The following is a 16,456-nucleotide window of genomic DNA, read 5'->3' on the forward strand; positions in this document are numbered from 1 at the left end:
TTTGTTAACACTTTAAGAAATATCATGCCTAGGAAATACAAGTGTGCAGAGAGCATGTGTTTCATTGCTGTGTTCCACTGAGATCCAGGAAACTAAAGGGCTTGACAAAAGAGACACTTGGGAAAAACGAAAGCTGAGTATTTCTAGAGAAAATAGATTCTGTGCCAGGCAAAGCCAATGCCTCCACTGTCTGCTCTTGGCTGAACATGTGCCTTTTTCTCAGGCTATACTCACCTGATGATTAAAATAATTGAGGAATCCTTTCTGCAGCCCATTAAAGTAAGAATCATCACCGTCTACAAGCTTCCTCTGTGAGAGTCTCACGACAGGACTGCGCTGGCGTCTCAGCTCCAGGACCTTCCTCAGCACCTCCCTCCTCTGGTCTTCACCCCATCAGACCTACAGGCACCTCGTCTGCTCCCTATAGGCTCATGTGTTTCCGCCTGCACACAATTCAGTAGTCTCCTGGCTCTTATTTTAATTGACAAAGTTAAATGAAACGCAAAAAACAAACAAAACCCAGTCTGTATACATATGGATTTTAGAGATAATTCCCTTTAGGCTTCATACAGCCTACCCTCTTCTGGAACTCCAGCTTCACATACAAGATAGGACAAGCAGGAGCAGAGGTAACTTGGGCATGTGCACTCTGGGAAGAAAAGTGACTTTAAAAATCTTGGGTGCTTCACTAGATTGGACCTTGCCTGGGCCTCTAAAGTCTGAGGGCCACAATAAAACTCAGAAACTAAGACCCCAGCTCTGAATTCATAAGAATTTTCTCTTTAGGTTGTGCCTGTCCTTTTAAACAATTAGCACCATTCGGAATTCTCAGGAGACTAAAAACAAAACCATCTTCATACATTTTCTCAGTTTTAAAACTCTCAGGGCCATGTTTTTGTATCTAATGTATGTATGACCTCCAAAGTTAAAATCAAGGGCAAAAGCTCATCAGATCGTGGTGAGTTTTCCTTCTGTTATCCAGTAGCATCTACGAATCAAGCGGAGGGCAGCACACAGCCCGCCCACATGCCACACACCCCTGGCCCTTGACAGGTCTATCAGGAGCAGGCCACCTGTGGCAGCAGGAGTGGGAACAGGCAGTCAGGAGGGTAAGAGGAAACCGGGAAGTGAAAATAAAGTTGGGGGGGGGGCAATGAAGAGGGAGAAAAATGGCAAAAGGATGAGAAAGAAGAGATCAAGACAGCAAAGAATAGCATAGAGAGGAAACAATTTAAATCTTCAGCAAATTTTTTTTTTTTTTAAATTCATTCTGTGCCCCCAAAGAGTGTGAAGGTGCCTGCAGTTTTCCGGGGAAAGCCGCAGGGGGAGAGTTTAACCAGCTCCCAGGGAGACATGCCAGGGTGTGGCAACGGCAGGATAAACAGGGGAGGTGATACCATGTGGTGTGAGCAAGACTGAAAGTATCTTTTACTCTTTATGAAATATTTATACTTTTAAGAACCATCACAAGGTGGGCCAAATCTAGACAAAATTAATTTCATAAGTGAAGGGAGCCTCAGCTTTTTTTTTCCTTTTTTTTTTTTTTAAACCTTCTGAGGCTCTCCTGATTGTTCCAGATAAGGAGAAGGCCACTCTCAGGGCTCTGTCCTCAACAACACCAAAGGGAAATATATCTGACCACCTCTCACTGAGGAACCGCAAGAGGCCTCCTATGAGAGCTAGAAAGTCAGTTCACTTCTTAAACATTGTAGTCCTGGGGAGAAGACCTCAAAATATATGGACACCACTGCTTAGGGGGAGAGCGGGCCACAAACAAATTGCCTATCAAAACCAAACCATGGAACTATACTCAATATTTTGTAATAATCTATAACGGAAAAAATCCTGAAAAAAAAAAAAGATATATATGTATGTATGGCTGGATCACTTTGCTGTACTTCTGAAGGTAGCATAACACTGTAAATGAACTATACTTCAATTAAAAAAAAAATCAGGAGTTCCCATCGTGGCTCAGTGGTTAACGAATCTGACTAGCATCCATGAGGACGCAGGTTCAATCCCTGACCTTGCTCAATGGGTTAAGGATCTGGCATTGCTGTGAGCTGTGGTGTAGGTCCCAGACGCGGCTCAGATCCAGTGTTGCTGTGGCTGTGGTGCAGACTGGCAGCTTCAGCTCCAATTGGACCCCTAGCCTAGGAACCTCCATATGCCGCGAGTGTGGCCTAGAGAAGAAAAAAAGAAAAAAAAAAAAATCAAATCAACTCTGATTTGGGAATGTAATCATGTAATACCGACTTGGCAAAAATGTTTGGTTGGCTATAGAACAAAAAGGACTATCTGAATCCAAACTATTGCCTCTTAATCCTTTAATTAGACGAAGTCCTTCAGAAGGAAGCACAGTTCATTGTTACCAAAGGAAGTAAAGAGCAAATGCAGACTGTGGTGGACCTTCACACACGTGCGTGCACACACACACACGAATATGAAGAAACACAGTTCATGAAGGTTTCAGAGTCTAAAAGAAATGTACTGTTTATGAGAGCCATGACTTGGAACATTAAGCAGCTCTGGGAATGGGATGTGGGACAATGTGGCGAGGGCGAGACACGGCAGGGGCCGGGCATGTCGGGGACTGTGCGCCTGGGAGCCCTGCTGACTGAGCCCGAGGAGCTGGCGCGGCAGCCCCGGTGGCAGAGGGGTCGGGAGGCCCTGGCTCAGAGATTTACTCAGAATCTTTCTTTTTCTTCTTCTTTTTCACTGGCGTTTCCTCTAGCATACCGGCCACTGCTGCCTCAACCGGCTTTGGTAGCTTTTTCTTTTCTTTCCTTCTTCTGGGCTTCAGGGGAAAGTCCTGGTCACTGAGTACCTCCCTGCTACCCTCTCTGTCCTCAGCGGAGACACCAGAATTCTCGTCCCTGCCAGGGTCTCCGAGCTGCCACTCAGCTCGGGCTCTCTTCTTCTTGGCCTTGGGCTGGGTGCCATTTTCCACACTTTTGTCTTTCGCCTCTTTCTTTCTCTTCTTTCCCCTTTTGCTCTGCAGGGGGGTCTCTGAAACACCTGGCCCCTCAGCGGTGTCCTGCAGCTTGTTCTTTCGCTCTGCCATGCGCTTGGCAAAGTACTCATGGATGGTGAAGGCACTGGTGGTCGTGGTGGTTTCAGTCCCCTCTGGAGTGGCAGGGCTGGACGTCTCCTGAGGTGTGGAAAAGAGTGAAAACCCATTACACATTAGCTAACCATTCCGTCCCGCACCTCAGAGCCCCCCACCCGGCGCCAGAATTTCAAGCCAACAGCTCCTTGGCAACAATGTTATAAATGGTGATTAGGTTCCTAGAGTTCCCATCAGAAACAAAGACCCTGAAATCCCGGTCTGTGACTCTGTCAATCCAGTTTTCCATGGATTACTCAGGTCCCTGTGCACGGACATGCGAACTTAGCCACACGTAGGTGTTAACCTTTCCTGTAACAGGAGCCAAGGGCCAGCCTAGACTCTGGTGTGCCCAGAGTGCCTTTCTTTACTCCAAAGGCTGAGTGTGGCCCTGGCAGCCACTCTCCGGAGAAGGCAGCAGGGTTGGAAGGGAACATTCCCTTCCATGTGTTCCCTCCTATGCCCAGAAAGAACCTGAGAGCACGAGCCCTCCGCCCCCTCTGGATGGGAGAGGCCCCCCATTCCCCCACAGTGTGAACGCCATACTCAAGGCTGTGTCCCTGCTGTCTCAAACAGAGGAATCACTCACACCTAACAACTGGGATTAAATGTGGTTTACATTCTCATTTTAAGTAAATATGCTCAGCTGCGAGGCTTGAGAAAAAAAAAATCCTAACTTAACAGGTTGGGATGAAAAATGAAAGGCTAGTGTCACACCATTGTGGTTGTGTCTGGTAATGGAAACGTGGGTGTGAAAAAGGAAGCACCTTCCAGGTTGAAGAATACAAGGACCATACTTTAAGTAAAGTCAACGGCTGGAATAACTCTGTACATGGTCTTTAAAAATAGTCAAGCCCTGGAGATCCTGTCACGGAGCAGCCGAAATGAATCCGACTAGGAACCATGAGGTTGCGGGTTCCATCCCTGGCCTCATGCAGTGGGTCAAGGATCTGGCATTCCTGTGGCTGTGGTGTAGGCTGGCAGTTACAACTCCGATTCCACCCCTAGCCTGGGAACCTTCATGTGCCACGGGTGCAGCCCTAAAAAGCAAAATGCAAAAAATAAAATAAAATAGTCAAGCTCTTAAACAACTATGCTAACCTTAGGTTTGCATGATTACCTGGCCTCTTCCATCATATTCACTTATCTGCACAGGAAGAGACTGGTTGTTCAACTCTTTCATGGGGTGGGGAAATAGCTTTCTGAATGAATCCACTTCCAAGTTGGGAGTCTACAAATTATTCTGAACGGGGTGGGCAAAGCTCTGCTTGTGCAGTTAACTTCATTACAACCAACACATATAAATGGACCATGTATTTTCTTTTTCTTTTCTTTCTTTTTATAGCTGCACCTGCGGCATATGGAAATTCCCGGGCTAGGGGTTGAATTGGAGATGCAGATGAGGCCTATGCCACAGCCATGGCCACACTGGATCTGAGCCACATCTCTGACCCATGCCACAGACTGTGGCAATGCCAGATCCTTAACCCACTGAGCGAGGCCAGAGATTGAATAAGGATCCTCATGGACACTATGTTGGGTTCTTAACCTTCTAAGCCACAATGGGAACTCTTGATCCATGTATTTTCTTTTCATCTTTTGCCTTTTCTAAGGCCGCTCCTGCAGCATATGGAAATTCCCAGGCCAGGGGTCTAATTTGAGCCGTAGCTACTGGCCTACGCCACAGCCACACCAACATGGGATCCGAGCTGCTGCATCTGCAACCTATACCACAGCCCACAGCAACGCCAGATCCTCGACCCACTGAGCGAGGCCAGGGATCGAACCTGCAACCTCATGGTTCCTAATCGGATACATTAACCACTGCACCATGACAGGAACTCCCCATGTGTTTTCTTGATACAGCAACACTCTAAGACCAGCTCAGTGGAATCAAAATAACCTCCCATATAGAAATTTTGGCCAAATCAATATATCAACAGACAGACTCTGAATGGCCACTGCCCCAGAGAGCATTCACCACAGGGTACCTAACCAACAACATCACAATTTATCCAACCAACACAGCTTATTTTACTCAGGGCTTACAACACAAAATCAGGTAGTTTTTTTTTTTTTATTATTAATCAATTAATTAATTTATTTACTTATTGCTTTTTTTGCCTTTTTCTAGGGCTGGTCCCATGGCATACGGAATTCCCGGGCTAGGGGTCAAATCGGAGCAGTAGCTACTGGCCTACGCCACAGCCACAGCCACATGGGATCCAAGCCGTATCTGCAACCTAAACCACAGCTCACGGTAACACCGGATCCTTAACCCACTGAACAAGGCCAGGGATCGAACCTGCAACCTCATTGTTCCTAGTCAGATTCGTTAACCACTGCGCTACGACGGGAACTCCAAAATCAGGTAGTTTTTTTAAAAAAATTCAAAAGGTAAAATGCAGAACATGTGGAATAAACCAACTGAGCTTTTAAAGTGTTATCTATCAATATTCAGCTTTGGCTTGTATCCCATGAGGTAATTTTGAAAAACATTTAAAAATAGCGGCCATAGGAGACAAAAACAAGGTCACTTTGTCTTGCAGTTCCTGAGATGTTGAAAAGGAGCTGAAGTTTTGCATAGCAGAATAAAAAATCTTCTCAAGGCTTTCTTGATCCTAGCCAACCCCTGTCGGATGGACAGAAAGGTCCTGCCTTCCATGTAAGGAAGGACACACAGCTACACACAGCAATTCTCTGTGAAGGTGGCCTGTTTATATAAAATAGGTCTCATTTAGTTTCACAGTATTAAAGGCATTTGTCTTATGTGGGCCAACGCCTCTGGAGTGTATCTGTGTTTTAGGAACTCAAATTCAAGTCATATCCTAAGGTTCCCTACCTTGTTTACCTATTTATTACCTTCTGAATTCCTTCTTTTAACAGTTAAATCACAGGAATTAATTACTGGTATTAATCACACTTTTAATTACTAGAAAATATAAGATCTTTTTGAGTCACTTGTTGAATTCAGTGGGCCTTTCTAATCCTAGAAAATAACTACGCTCATAATCACCTCCTATGGTGATAAGGATTTCAATAATCATGGGCCACTGCACACCAAGCTCAGCAGAGCATGGAGACAAGCTAGAGGGGTGCCAGCACCCAAACCCTATTTATCCCAAGGACAGTGGAGGCCAAACAATGACTTGCTGGGGAGAGCCGGTGAACGCCAGGGGCAGCCTCCCACATTCTGGGAATGAATCTGTTTTAAAAACAAAGGAGGAACAGGTTGCAAATCTGATTCTTGCAGGAGCAATGCCCAGGACTCATATGTTATAAGCTCAGATCTTAATGATTTTATAAATCATTTTATAAATCACTGTTTGCTACAGTGATTACAATCCCTGTTTCTATATTCTTGGCCTTGAATATGAAAAATGTACACCTTTTCAAGAAAACTAATACTTCTCATATCTGATCTCTACTTCAAAGTGAACAGGTACTGAGAAAATCACCAGGTAGTTACTTTTGAATATTCTGAAATAGCGACAGCTTGCATCTTCTCACACTCCCAGTCGACCATCATGCAATCTCACAAAACAAAAATCTGTAATACTGAATGTGACTATCATTACTTCATAAACTTTGAGAATCCTAATTTGCTAACAATGTTCTAAAAACTATAGTAAAATAAATTTACAAATAACGTGAAAACTTTCTGTTCCATACAAATACCACCAAGGAAGGTATGGATAACTAATGATCTTACTTACGGAACATTTGATTTAAGCTTAGGGATTTATGAAACCTCTTTTGAAAAAATTCCAACTCCCACTATTAACTAATGGAGGTCCTTAGGTAAATCCCATAAGCTCTCTGGGTCTCAGTTATCTCTAATCAAGTCAAATAAGTAGATTAAACTAGATGACTTCTAAGGACACTTGAAAGTCTAGAATTTACTGATTTTGGGCTGGACATTCCTCTATGACACCAGAGACCAGAGGAGGGACAGCCAGGCAGTGGAAGCAGGTGGCAGGATGAGCTCGGCTCACAAACTATCACCCCAGCTGTCAAGCCAAGATGCAAAAGTGAAATCAATGTACCTACAAGCCTATTGATAGAAAAGCATTTTTACACCACCTGTAAGAAAGCATACAGCCTAAGAGCAGATCTAGTAACAACACTCGGGAAGGCCAAAAGGGCCAAATACTATTTTGTACTGAATAATTTATAAGAATTCATTTAAAAAAACTGATATAAAAGCAAAAAAAAAAAAATCCAAAAAACTAGAATATAAATCTATTTTAAACCTAAGTCCTAGAAACCATCCTACTATTCCTAAAAAAAGTTGGAAGAAGGTAAGAAGCTGGAACTTTTAAAATGCCAATAAATTCCCATTTTGTACTTAAGGTTTTGAAGGTTCTCTTTTTATGCATATCCTTGGGCCTGACCATCTGCATTGATCCTTCTCATGCCCTGTTCCTGTGCTCTCCAAGGAAGAGGCTCTCCGGCTCCTGGCAGGACTGGGAGTGTGGTGGCTCCTGGGATGGACATCCTGCATTCTCTCCTCAGCTTTCCTGCCCCACAGTCTCAGATCCCTTAAGTTCTGCTCAAAAGCCATGACAAGGACTGGCTGTCAGTCACGGCCTACACGAGGAGAGGCGCAGGCTTTCACTGGGCACAGTGAAGGAGAGTTTCTCCAAGGAACCCCCCCACCGCCCCCACCCTTCCATTGACCATGATGTCCCGTCCGTTCAAAGGTCTCCTCACCCAGCTGAGGCAAGGACATGTCCCATGGCACTGTGCGTATCCAAGGCAAGCAGTGCGCCCAAGGCGAAGCAGCTTTCCAAAGCAGAGTTCAGTCAGTGAGGAGGGGAGACGGTAAGGGAACCGACAAAACGGCTGAAAAGATCTCCCCTTAAATCGGTAATACAGCCACTATTGCACTGCCTTTTAAACTAAAAGAAAGACCCAAAGGTCCATCTTGAACCATTTCCCATACATTTTAGAAGCTACCTTTTAAAAAAACAGAAAAAGAAACAGTTTCTTGTGTTGTTCTAAAAAACTGTTTCACAGGTTAATCTTACCTGTTCTCAGACAACCTCACAGTCTCATTTCTTTCAGAACTTTAGTGTGTGTAGCATGTGTTTAAAAAAAAAAAAAATTGACGATCGATTTTCCCAAATAACAGCAAGGGCCTTAATTTCTATCCAATCAATAAGTGCTCTGTGGGTCAGCACCCAGGAGGGCCAGTTCCCCACCTCACAGGACCTCAGTGCCTTAGAGCCAGAAGAGCCCTGAGGGGCTGCCCCTGGATCCTAGAGCGCTCACAGTCAGTGCACTGAAGAAAGAGGCCATCATTTCCTGGATGCCTGCGGCGTGGCAGTCACATATCATGTGTCACCTCACCTTTACAGAAGTAGAGACTCAGCCCCAAAGCACTTAACATTCAAGTCTGATGGGGGAATTGGCAGAAGTGGGATTTGGCCCAAGGCTGCCAGACACAGCCTCTGCTACAGCATCCTGCCTTCCCATCTGTGTCACACAGACCCACTTGTCGCTGTTCCCCTCTCTTCAGGAATCACCCAAACACTGAAGTACACATCAATTCGTCTATGCTCAACTTCAGAAGGCAGCGTGAACTGATGCTAAAACCTCATTCATAACAAAAATGCCACCGGAAATAGATATTACTTTATAAACAAAAGAAACCTCTATTACCTAATTTGTAATTCATATAGATAAAAAATAGCCTGAAGCCAGGCTTAATAATTCTATAATTTGTCAAGCTGGCATGTAAATTAACTTGGCCAAGTGTGAGGTTTTAAAGCAGGAAGCAAAATCCAAGTCCAACCTTCCACCTAAGGCAAGACTGCCCCCTGGATAGGCTTCAGACAGCTTCCGCCAGGAACGTCCCACACTGTGTCACTTGGTGTGGCATGCAGTCCCTTCCACCGCTAACTCGCTTTGTCTTGGTTTCTCCAGGGGTCCATGGCCAAACATACACCATGTACCATGACTAGAGCGGGAGAACCTAAGGCCTAAGCCTATCTCTGGTGATTCTGAATTACAATGGGGTGGGGGTGGGGGGAGGACGCAAAGGAAACAGAACCTGGCAGAGAGCACTCCTTAAGACTTTAGGTATAATACACCACCATCGTGCAGGTGCCCGAGAGATGCACGTCACCTTTTCTCAATGTCTAAAGAATTAGCACTTGTTCTTTGCTTCTCTGAGGTGCTCCCTCTAGAGGCTCTGCAGCTCAGCAAGCCATGTGCCCCAGCTCTTCTAGGTTCCCAGGCCTCTGGGTCACTCAAACATGTATGCTGAGATTCGTTAACAGCAAAATGCCCAAATAAAGAGGCTTCCCTTTAGTACTCTCAGAAGTGTGCTGGAAATTTGGGGGCCAGGAGACACTGCAGTGACGGAGAATTTAGTGAGGTGTCAGGGGCAGGTAAGCCATAGGCATAAAATCTTAACCACTAGGCTAAGTCTACAGTCCAGTGATGAGGTTTCAGAGGCAAAACCTTTTAGCTCATCAGCCATTCTCACATGTCACTGCTGATCTTAAGTGACAAGACGATTGAAGCCTTTTGATTTCCATGTTGAGATTAGGCTGCAACAGTAATTAATCGTGCAGTGGACTTTTCTTGTCAAAAGAAAAAGTAGACACCCAGAGTTCAAGGGTAATGGATTTGGCAGTTGGGGTTATTAGCTCTGATAACTATGCTCATGATGAAAACAGGCTCACTCCCACCCCAGCCTGTCCGTTGTCAGCTTGTGCTGGATTAGTCTGTGATGGGCTGACAAAGCTTGCCAAGTGAGTCATTTGAAAAGACACTTTGTATTTTTTCTAAACTTTTCAGCAGGACGGTTCTGACAAACACAAATTTTGTCTTGACATCGTCCTGGGAAGTAGGAATTGTACCTGTCCATTTAGGGTGGTGATGAATTCAGATCTGAAGTGACTTCATGACTTGTCAGGATGAGGGCAGTGCTGAGAGGAAGCAGATGCTGGTGCGTGTGAGCAAGAAACCCTTCGCCAAGAGCCCCCTGCCCCACTATGCTCCCTTCCATGTTCTTCTAGATCCTTCACACCTAGTCACATGTATCACTTCCTTAAAGATCACGCCAGACTGCCTTCTTCAAGAAGCTGGTCCCCTGTGGGACATCCTCTCCTGTTTACTACCTGTGACTAGCAGTTAATTACTTCCACTTTCTGGTTTTGCATAATTTGCTTTGTAAGCATCTTTCCAAGGAAATTTTAAGTTTCTTGTGGGCAGAAACCATTTTTATTTGATTTGTATTCAGCACAGCCTCTCTCATGAGCACAAATGTGCTCCAGGAAAGCACAAGACAACAACCCCAGGCAGATCACAGCCCTGCTGAACCCCAAATACCCCAGAGCTCTGTATTTGTCAGCACAGCTTCACCTGCACGCCAAGCAGGGCTAATGACTAGAAGGGGCTTGGAAGGGTGAGAAGGAAAGAGTGGGGCCAGCATTTTGCAGGGATACTCCTCCCATACAGATGAAACCAAGCCCTTCTAAGCAGATGCCACCTTGCTTCACAGTGCAAACTGCTTCGCTAACCCCTATAGGTACCCCTGCAATGTGAGTGGCTATTCCTCCCTGTGGCTCTGAGCAATGCAGAGCTCAAGGATCCGTGTACATCTCCACAGGTCTATTATTTCATATTTTATCATGTTACCTTCTGGAAGTTTAGGTAAATCAGAAAAAAGGGAGGTGCTGTGTTGTATGGGAACTGTCACGTGCATCATGTGGGAAAGGCTGAACCTGCCTGGGTTAACTACTCTTGCCATCAAAAGAAGAGATGGAAAGCAACGGAGTGACTAGATTATATCAGAGGCAGAGGCAGGAGCTTGTTCTGAGAAGACAAACACTTGGCTAAAAGTTCCACTAGAAGCCCCTGCAGTGGGCTATTAAGATGTAGCCCATGTGCTACCTCAAGCTGATCATCCAGCCCAGGAAAGCTGCTGATTCTAGGGAGCCATCAAAATGCTTTGCCTCTAAAGGATAATCTCAGGAGTGATCGACATGCTGGTTAGAAAGCTGGGACTGTGTGACTACACTGGCATTTCTCTTCTTGCTTTCTATGACACTGCTTTGGTTTCCACACTATTGAAAACATTCAGTGCTTTACTGACAAAGAGCTATTTCTGTACTCACAAGAAGTTTATACAAGTGTGAAATCAGGTTTTTTTCAAGATGTCATTCACTAACATCTGGAGTTAGGCTAAACACATAAAGTTTCAGAAATAACCAGCATCATGGAATCTGCCTGGGAAACAATCACTTTCAATATCAGCAAAGGTCACAAGAGTCAAAAACAAATACAAGACTCCACTGACTGTGGAGTTCCCGTCGTGGGTTAAGAATCTGACTAGCATCCATGAGGATGCGGATTTGATTCCTGGCCCTGCTGCGTGGGTTAAGGATTTGGCGTTGCTGTGAGCTGTGGTGCAGGTCACAGATGTGGCTCAGATCTGGCATTGCTGTGGCTGTGGTGTAGGCCGGCAGCTGCAGCTCCAATTCAACCTCTAGCCTGGGAACTTCCATATGCTAACCACAAAAGAACAAAGGAAAAAAAGAAAAAAAAAAGGGAAAGACTCCACTGACTGAAGGGAGGTTCTGATTTGAAGAGGGGTTAAAAATTAAACAACAAGGACAACAACAAGAGAACCAGAATCATGCAGCAACTCAACCCTGTGTGCACAGTATGTACCTGCTCAAGCAAACAGGTTCCAGGAACCCATGGCCTGCCTGTATTCGAAGCCCACTGAGCAAGGGTTCCAGAAAGGCTCTCTACGGAACAGGATTAGAAAGTATGGCCCAAGGGCCAAATCTGGATGCTGCTGACCTTTGAACACCTTGAGAGCTAAGAATGGCTTTTACATTTTAAATGGTTGGGGTGGGTGGTGGTGGGGGGGATCAGGAGTTCCTGTAGTGGCTCAGCAACCCGGTTAACGAACCTGACGAGTATCCATGAGGATGCGGGTTCCATCCCTGGCCTCACTCAGTGGGTTAAGGATCTGGCATCACCATGGGCTGTGGTGTAGGTCAAAGACCTGGCTTGGATTCCATGTTGCCGTGGCTGCGATGGAGGCCTCCAGCTGCAGCTCCGATTTGACCCCTAGCCTGGTAACTTCCATATGCTGTGGGTTTGGCCCTTAAAAAAAAAAAAAAAAAAAAAAAAAAAAAATCAAAGGCAGATGATTTCATGACATGTGAAAATTATATGAATTTCAAATATCAATGTCCAAAATAAGTTTTGAATTTCATGAGTAAAAAAGTGTGTGGAAGTGTGTTTTTATTCTTTGCTATTTAAGTAAACATAATAGGTGCTAAGCAAATATTTGCTAAATAAACAAATTTATTATGAAGTGGAATATGCTTTTTGGAAATGTCAGATACATGTGAAGTACCCATCCCTCCAAACACACACAGAGTTGGAGGCTTTGGATTTGATGAAATTCTCAGCCTCGGTCTCTTGCTAACTTCCTGAATTATTCTAGTGAGTGGTTCAGAGGCTGCCACCTGCTCTATGATTTCCAGCAGACAAGGAAAACGTTTGGCTACGATGTAATGTGACATCACACCCCCTACAAGCAGGCATGCACCTTTCTGGTGTTAGGCATTAGAACTTTGCCTGGAATTTACCGACTCAGATAAATGCACTGGACATCTCAGAGAAGATAATGGGGAACTGGAAGGGACAGAATATCTTGCTTTTCCCCGGACAACAGCAGAGAAATACAAATAATGCCAAATTCCTCATATGAAGGCCAACGCTAACAAAGTTGTTCATTTTTTTTTCCACTTGCCTAGTCAGCTGCTCAAATTACCACTCATTAAGAAAAGCCAATACAAACATGTTTTAAAAGGATGGTTCTCTATGGCAACAACTTCTCTCAAGTAACTGACATCAGAATTACTGACAGGAGTCATACAGCCTCTGGGGGAAGAGAGAGCAAAGAAAAAAGGAGCAGGTTTCCTGCCTCCCTGAAAGGTCTTAAGGCTTGGGAAGCTGCAGTGACTCATGTGACAACATTTCACAACACACTGGCCATTACAAGATAAACGAGGCTCCTCCAAAGCTAGAAATGATCTATGTGACATAGGTACCAACTTCTTTGAATGAAGTCTAAAAATAATCCGAACCGACTGTATTTTATAATTCTAGGTCAACTGGTTCTGTTCCCTGCTCTCTGGAAGCAGGACAAACAGCTTTTATAAGTAGTTGAAGGCTAGTACTCAAATCTCAAAAAACAGAAGCAGAGGCTAACAAAAGGTCTATATCTTCCACCTTTACTTCACTGACTTGAAAACTGCTTGAGAATCATGATAACTCAATTTAGGCTCCTTATTATAGAAAGCATAGCATCTTTTGAAGTGTTCAGAGAACCTAGTATTTTGAAACAAGGAATAGAGTATGAAGTCCTTAGGAATAAGTCAAGATTGTAAAGAAGAGAGGTAAAGTATTTAAGTGAATGAAGCTATTAATAAAGTCCTCTCAGTTTTTGTATGCAAGATTAATCATATATAGATCTCTCTTTAATTGCCCAGAAATTAAAGGAGCCAACAAAAGTGTTTTAAAAATACTTTTAGGAGTGGGAGTCCTGTTGTGGCGCAGCAGAATCGAATCCAACTAGTATCCATGAGGATGCGGGTTCGACCCCCTGCCCCAATCAGTGGATTAAGGATCTGGTGTTCCTGTGAGCTGTGGTGTATGTAGGTCACAGATGCAGTTCGGATCCCGAGTTGCTGTGGCTGTGGTATAGGCTTGCAGCTGTAGCTCCAATTCAACCCCTAGCCTGGGAACTTCCATATGACGTGGGTGCTGCTCTAAAAAAGCAGAAAAAAAAAAAAACCCAAAAAACTTCTAGGAGTAAATCTGGTAGGGCAAAATAACTTCATTTAAAGGATATCTTAGTAAGAGTAAATTCAGTAAAATTCTCAAATCATTGAGTCATGTTTAAAAGTAAATTATACACACACTCAAAATACAAGGTCTTGAGGAGGTTGAGGTCCAAAGATGTGGTCACCCAGCAGCCTCCATAAACTTATCCACTACTATTTACCAGGGGCAGGGCCCAGACAAGACTCCTGTCCTGGGGGAGACCAGAAAAAAAAAAGTCTGGGTAGGGCTCCTGTATGGTCCTAACCACAAAAGAATAAAATAAAAAATATCTGGGTAGACCTCATGTAAGTGTCCTAACCACAAAAAATTACCCAGCAGCTGAAAAAGAAAACCAACTACAAAACAACTCCATTCAACAAAACCTCTAGCCAATTAAACTGAGATTACAATTCCAAAGAGTTCATTAAAAAATTATTATTGTTATTAAATATATAATCCTCATATACCACTTAAATACATAATCTCTTAGTTTCACGCAAGCTATAATAATTTTATAAGAAAGATATTAATGAAAAACAAGATGTAATATTACCTCCTTACCTGGTCAGAATCCAAAAAACTTCCTTCAGGCAAGATCTGCCTCTTGTTTGGACCCAGGAGATGGCTCAACCTCTGTGGAAAGTCAATGCCCTATATCCCAGTGCTTCCCAAACTGTCAGGGGTGAAGGATCATTTTTTTTTTTCTTTTTAAAATCTCTAATAAATTGTGGGCCAAGGAAAAAAAATCACTAGAAAAATGGAATTTTAAAAAGCCATACAAAACACAGGTTCCAATTTCTAATAATTAATATCACACTACTATAAAAGTTTCTAAAGGCTTACTCTCAATTTCTGTCCTGTCATGAGCTGGTCTGTGGGCCCACTTTGAGTGGCACTGGTATAAAATATTCAAAGAAAAAAAAAAAAAAAAAAAGAAATGTGCTGAACTCACTGAAGCAGAAGTGGTAATGCCCTGGGTGTCCAAAAAATCTGATTCACATCTGAGAGAATGTGGAAACTTGGACAAGTCACTGTCCTTTCTGGGCCTCAAAGTGAATTATTTGCACAATAGGGAAGGCTATTCAGAGACTTCTTTCAAACGTGGTTTTAGCAGCACGGAATCTTAAGCAGAAGGCCAGTGTGCCAGTATGTAAGACATCAGAGGAACTGTGGTTGAGGTGTGGGCTGGGGGAACGCAGCTCATGTCCTGACCCCTCTCCCCCTTGTAAGGCCTCCCTGAGGCACCTGTGACGAACTCTTAGGGCTCTAAGAATACCGTTTGAAAAACAACAACATAGTTGTTAGGGTCTGTGACAATTCGAACATTTGTTGTTGCCGAGATAATTTCACAGCACTCAGGGACAGGAGACTAAGAAGCTTTCCAGAAGAATATTGGACCTTTACTATTATGTAATGAGCAAAATTCTTAAGGTGTCGTTACTTTTAGAATTCCAATAATTGGCTGTTTGTGACAACTGTCCAGTGACCAGTGTCTCCCCAAAACAGTAACTAAGTGTCAAGACTAAAGTCTCAAGAGGTCTTACTGAGGAAGATCCGCTCTGAGGATCCAGATGACTGAGGATGAGGTCAAGTACGGCTGACTCTTCTGGGTCTACCTGGTGAGGCTCCAAAGAGGACCCAGAGGGGAGACAGCAATGCCTAGACCTGCATCACTGGTGTCCCCACCACAGTCACTTCAGACTGTAGCATGAAAAGCAAAGAGGCGGCTCCCAGCCACTGGCTGTGCTCTAACTCAGAGGAAGGTTCCTCTTCATCCTATTTTCATTACATCACAGGATAAAAACCTAGGAGAGAATGTTATTTCTGCTTTCCTGGCAGGACCGAGGGGACAGAAAGAAAAATGAGCCAATATTTCACTCTTCTCCTCCAACACTGGGCCATCCATATGTCAATTTCTTATTATCACAAAAGCTCTTCAAATCATTTGCTTAATCTGTCAACAAACAAAAAGCCAAATCTAATCCTTTCAGGCCAAACTTATGTCCTGGCAAAAGTCTAACCAAACAAAACAGCCTGGTGACTTACAGCTTTGGATGTTTTGGAAGCCCTTCCCCTCAGCCCTCACTTCTTTTCCTTTTCTACTGCTTTCTTAATTTGTGTCTTATTATGTTAGTTATTATGCTTGTTGATTAGAAGACAACATACATTTTTACTGATACTAAAACAACTTTCAAAACAGCAGTGACCCACTTTCTCCTTTCTGGCTCTCACAGAAAGTAGAGGCAGGCCCCTAAGCCCTGTTTGAAATCCTTGCTGCCAGGAGATGGTCGGTTTATGTCTCTTGCTGGAGGACAGGAAAAGGATGCACTCTCGGCACCGTGTGCGGGAGAGAGATAAGACCAGAGATTTCTGTCCTCGGCACCTTATCAGCTCTTCCTGCTACTTTCCAGCACAGAGAGCACCACAACTGGCAATAAACTAAACTAGCCTCAGGGGGGCTGGGTGTGTAAGCAGCTTGGGGATTGGAGG

General features: G+C 44.1%; 1 protein-coding gene across 4 annotated transcripts in view; it reads right to left on the reverse strand.

The window, feature by feature from the left end:
- PINX1 (PIN2/TERF1 interacting, telomerase inhibitor 1) overlaps positions 464 to 16,456 on the reverse strand; it is a 76,109-nt gene continuing 60,116 nt past the window's right edge. For 3 of the 4 annotated variants that reach the window (XM_021072653.1, XM_003483400.4, XM_021072651.1), the window contains one exon: positions 2,311 to 3,151. In XM_021072653.1, coding sequence (XP_020928312.1) covers positions 2,684 to 3,151 — 468 coding nt within the window. In that variant the 3' untranslated portion in view covers positions 2,311 to 2,683. Of the gene's footprint in view, positions 3,152 to 16,456 lie in introns of all 4 variants that reach the window. The other variant, XM_021072652.1, reaches the window with a different exon arrangement.

The sequence above is a fragment of the Sus scrofa genome, chromosome 14 (genome assembly GCF_000003025.6).
Source record: "Sus scrofa isolate TJ Tabasco breed Duroc chromosome 14, Sscrofa11.1, whole genome shotgun sequence".
Classification (NCBI taxonomy): Eukaryota; Metazoa; Chordata; class Mammalia; order Artiodactyla; family Suidae; genus Sus; species Sus scrofa.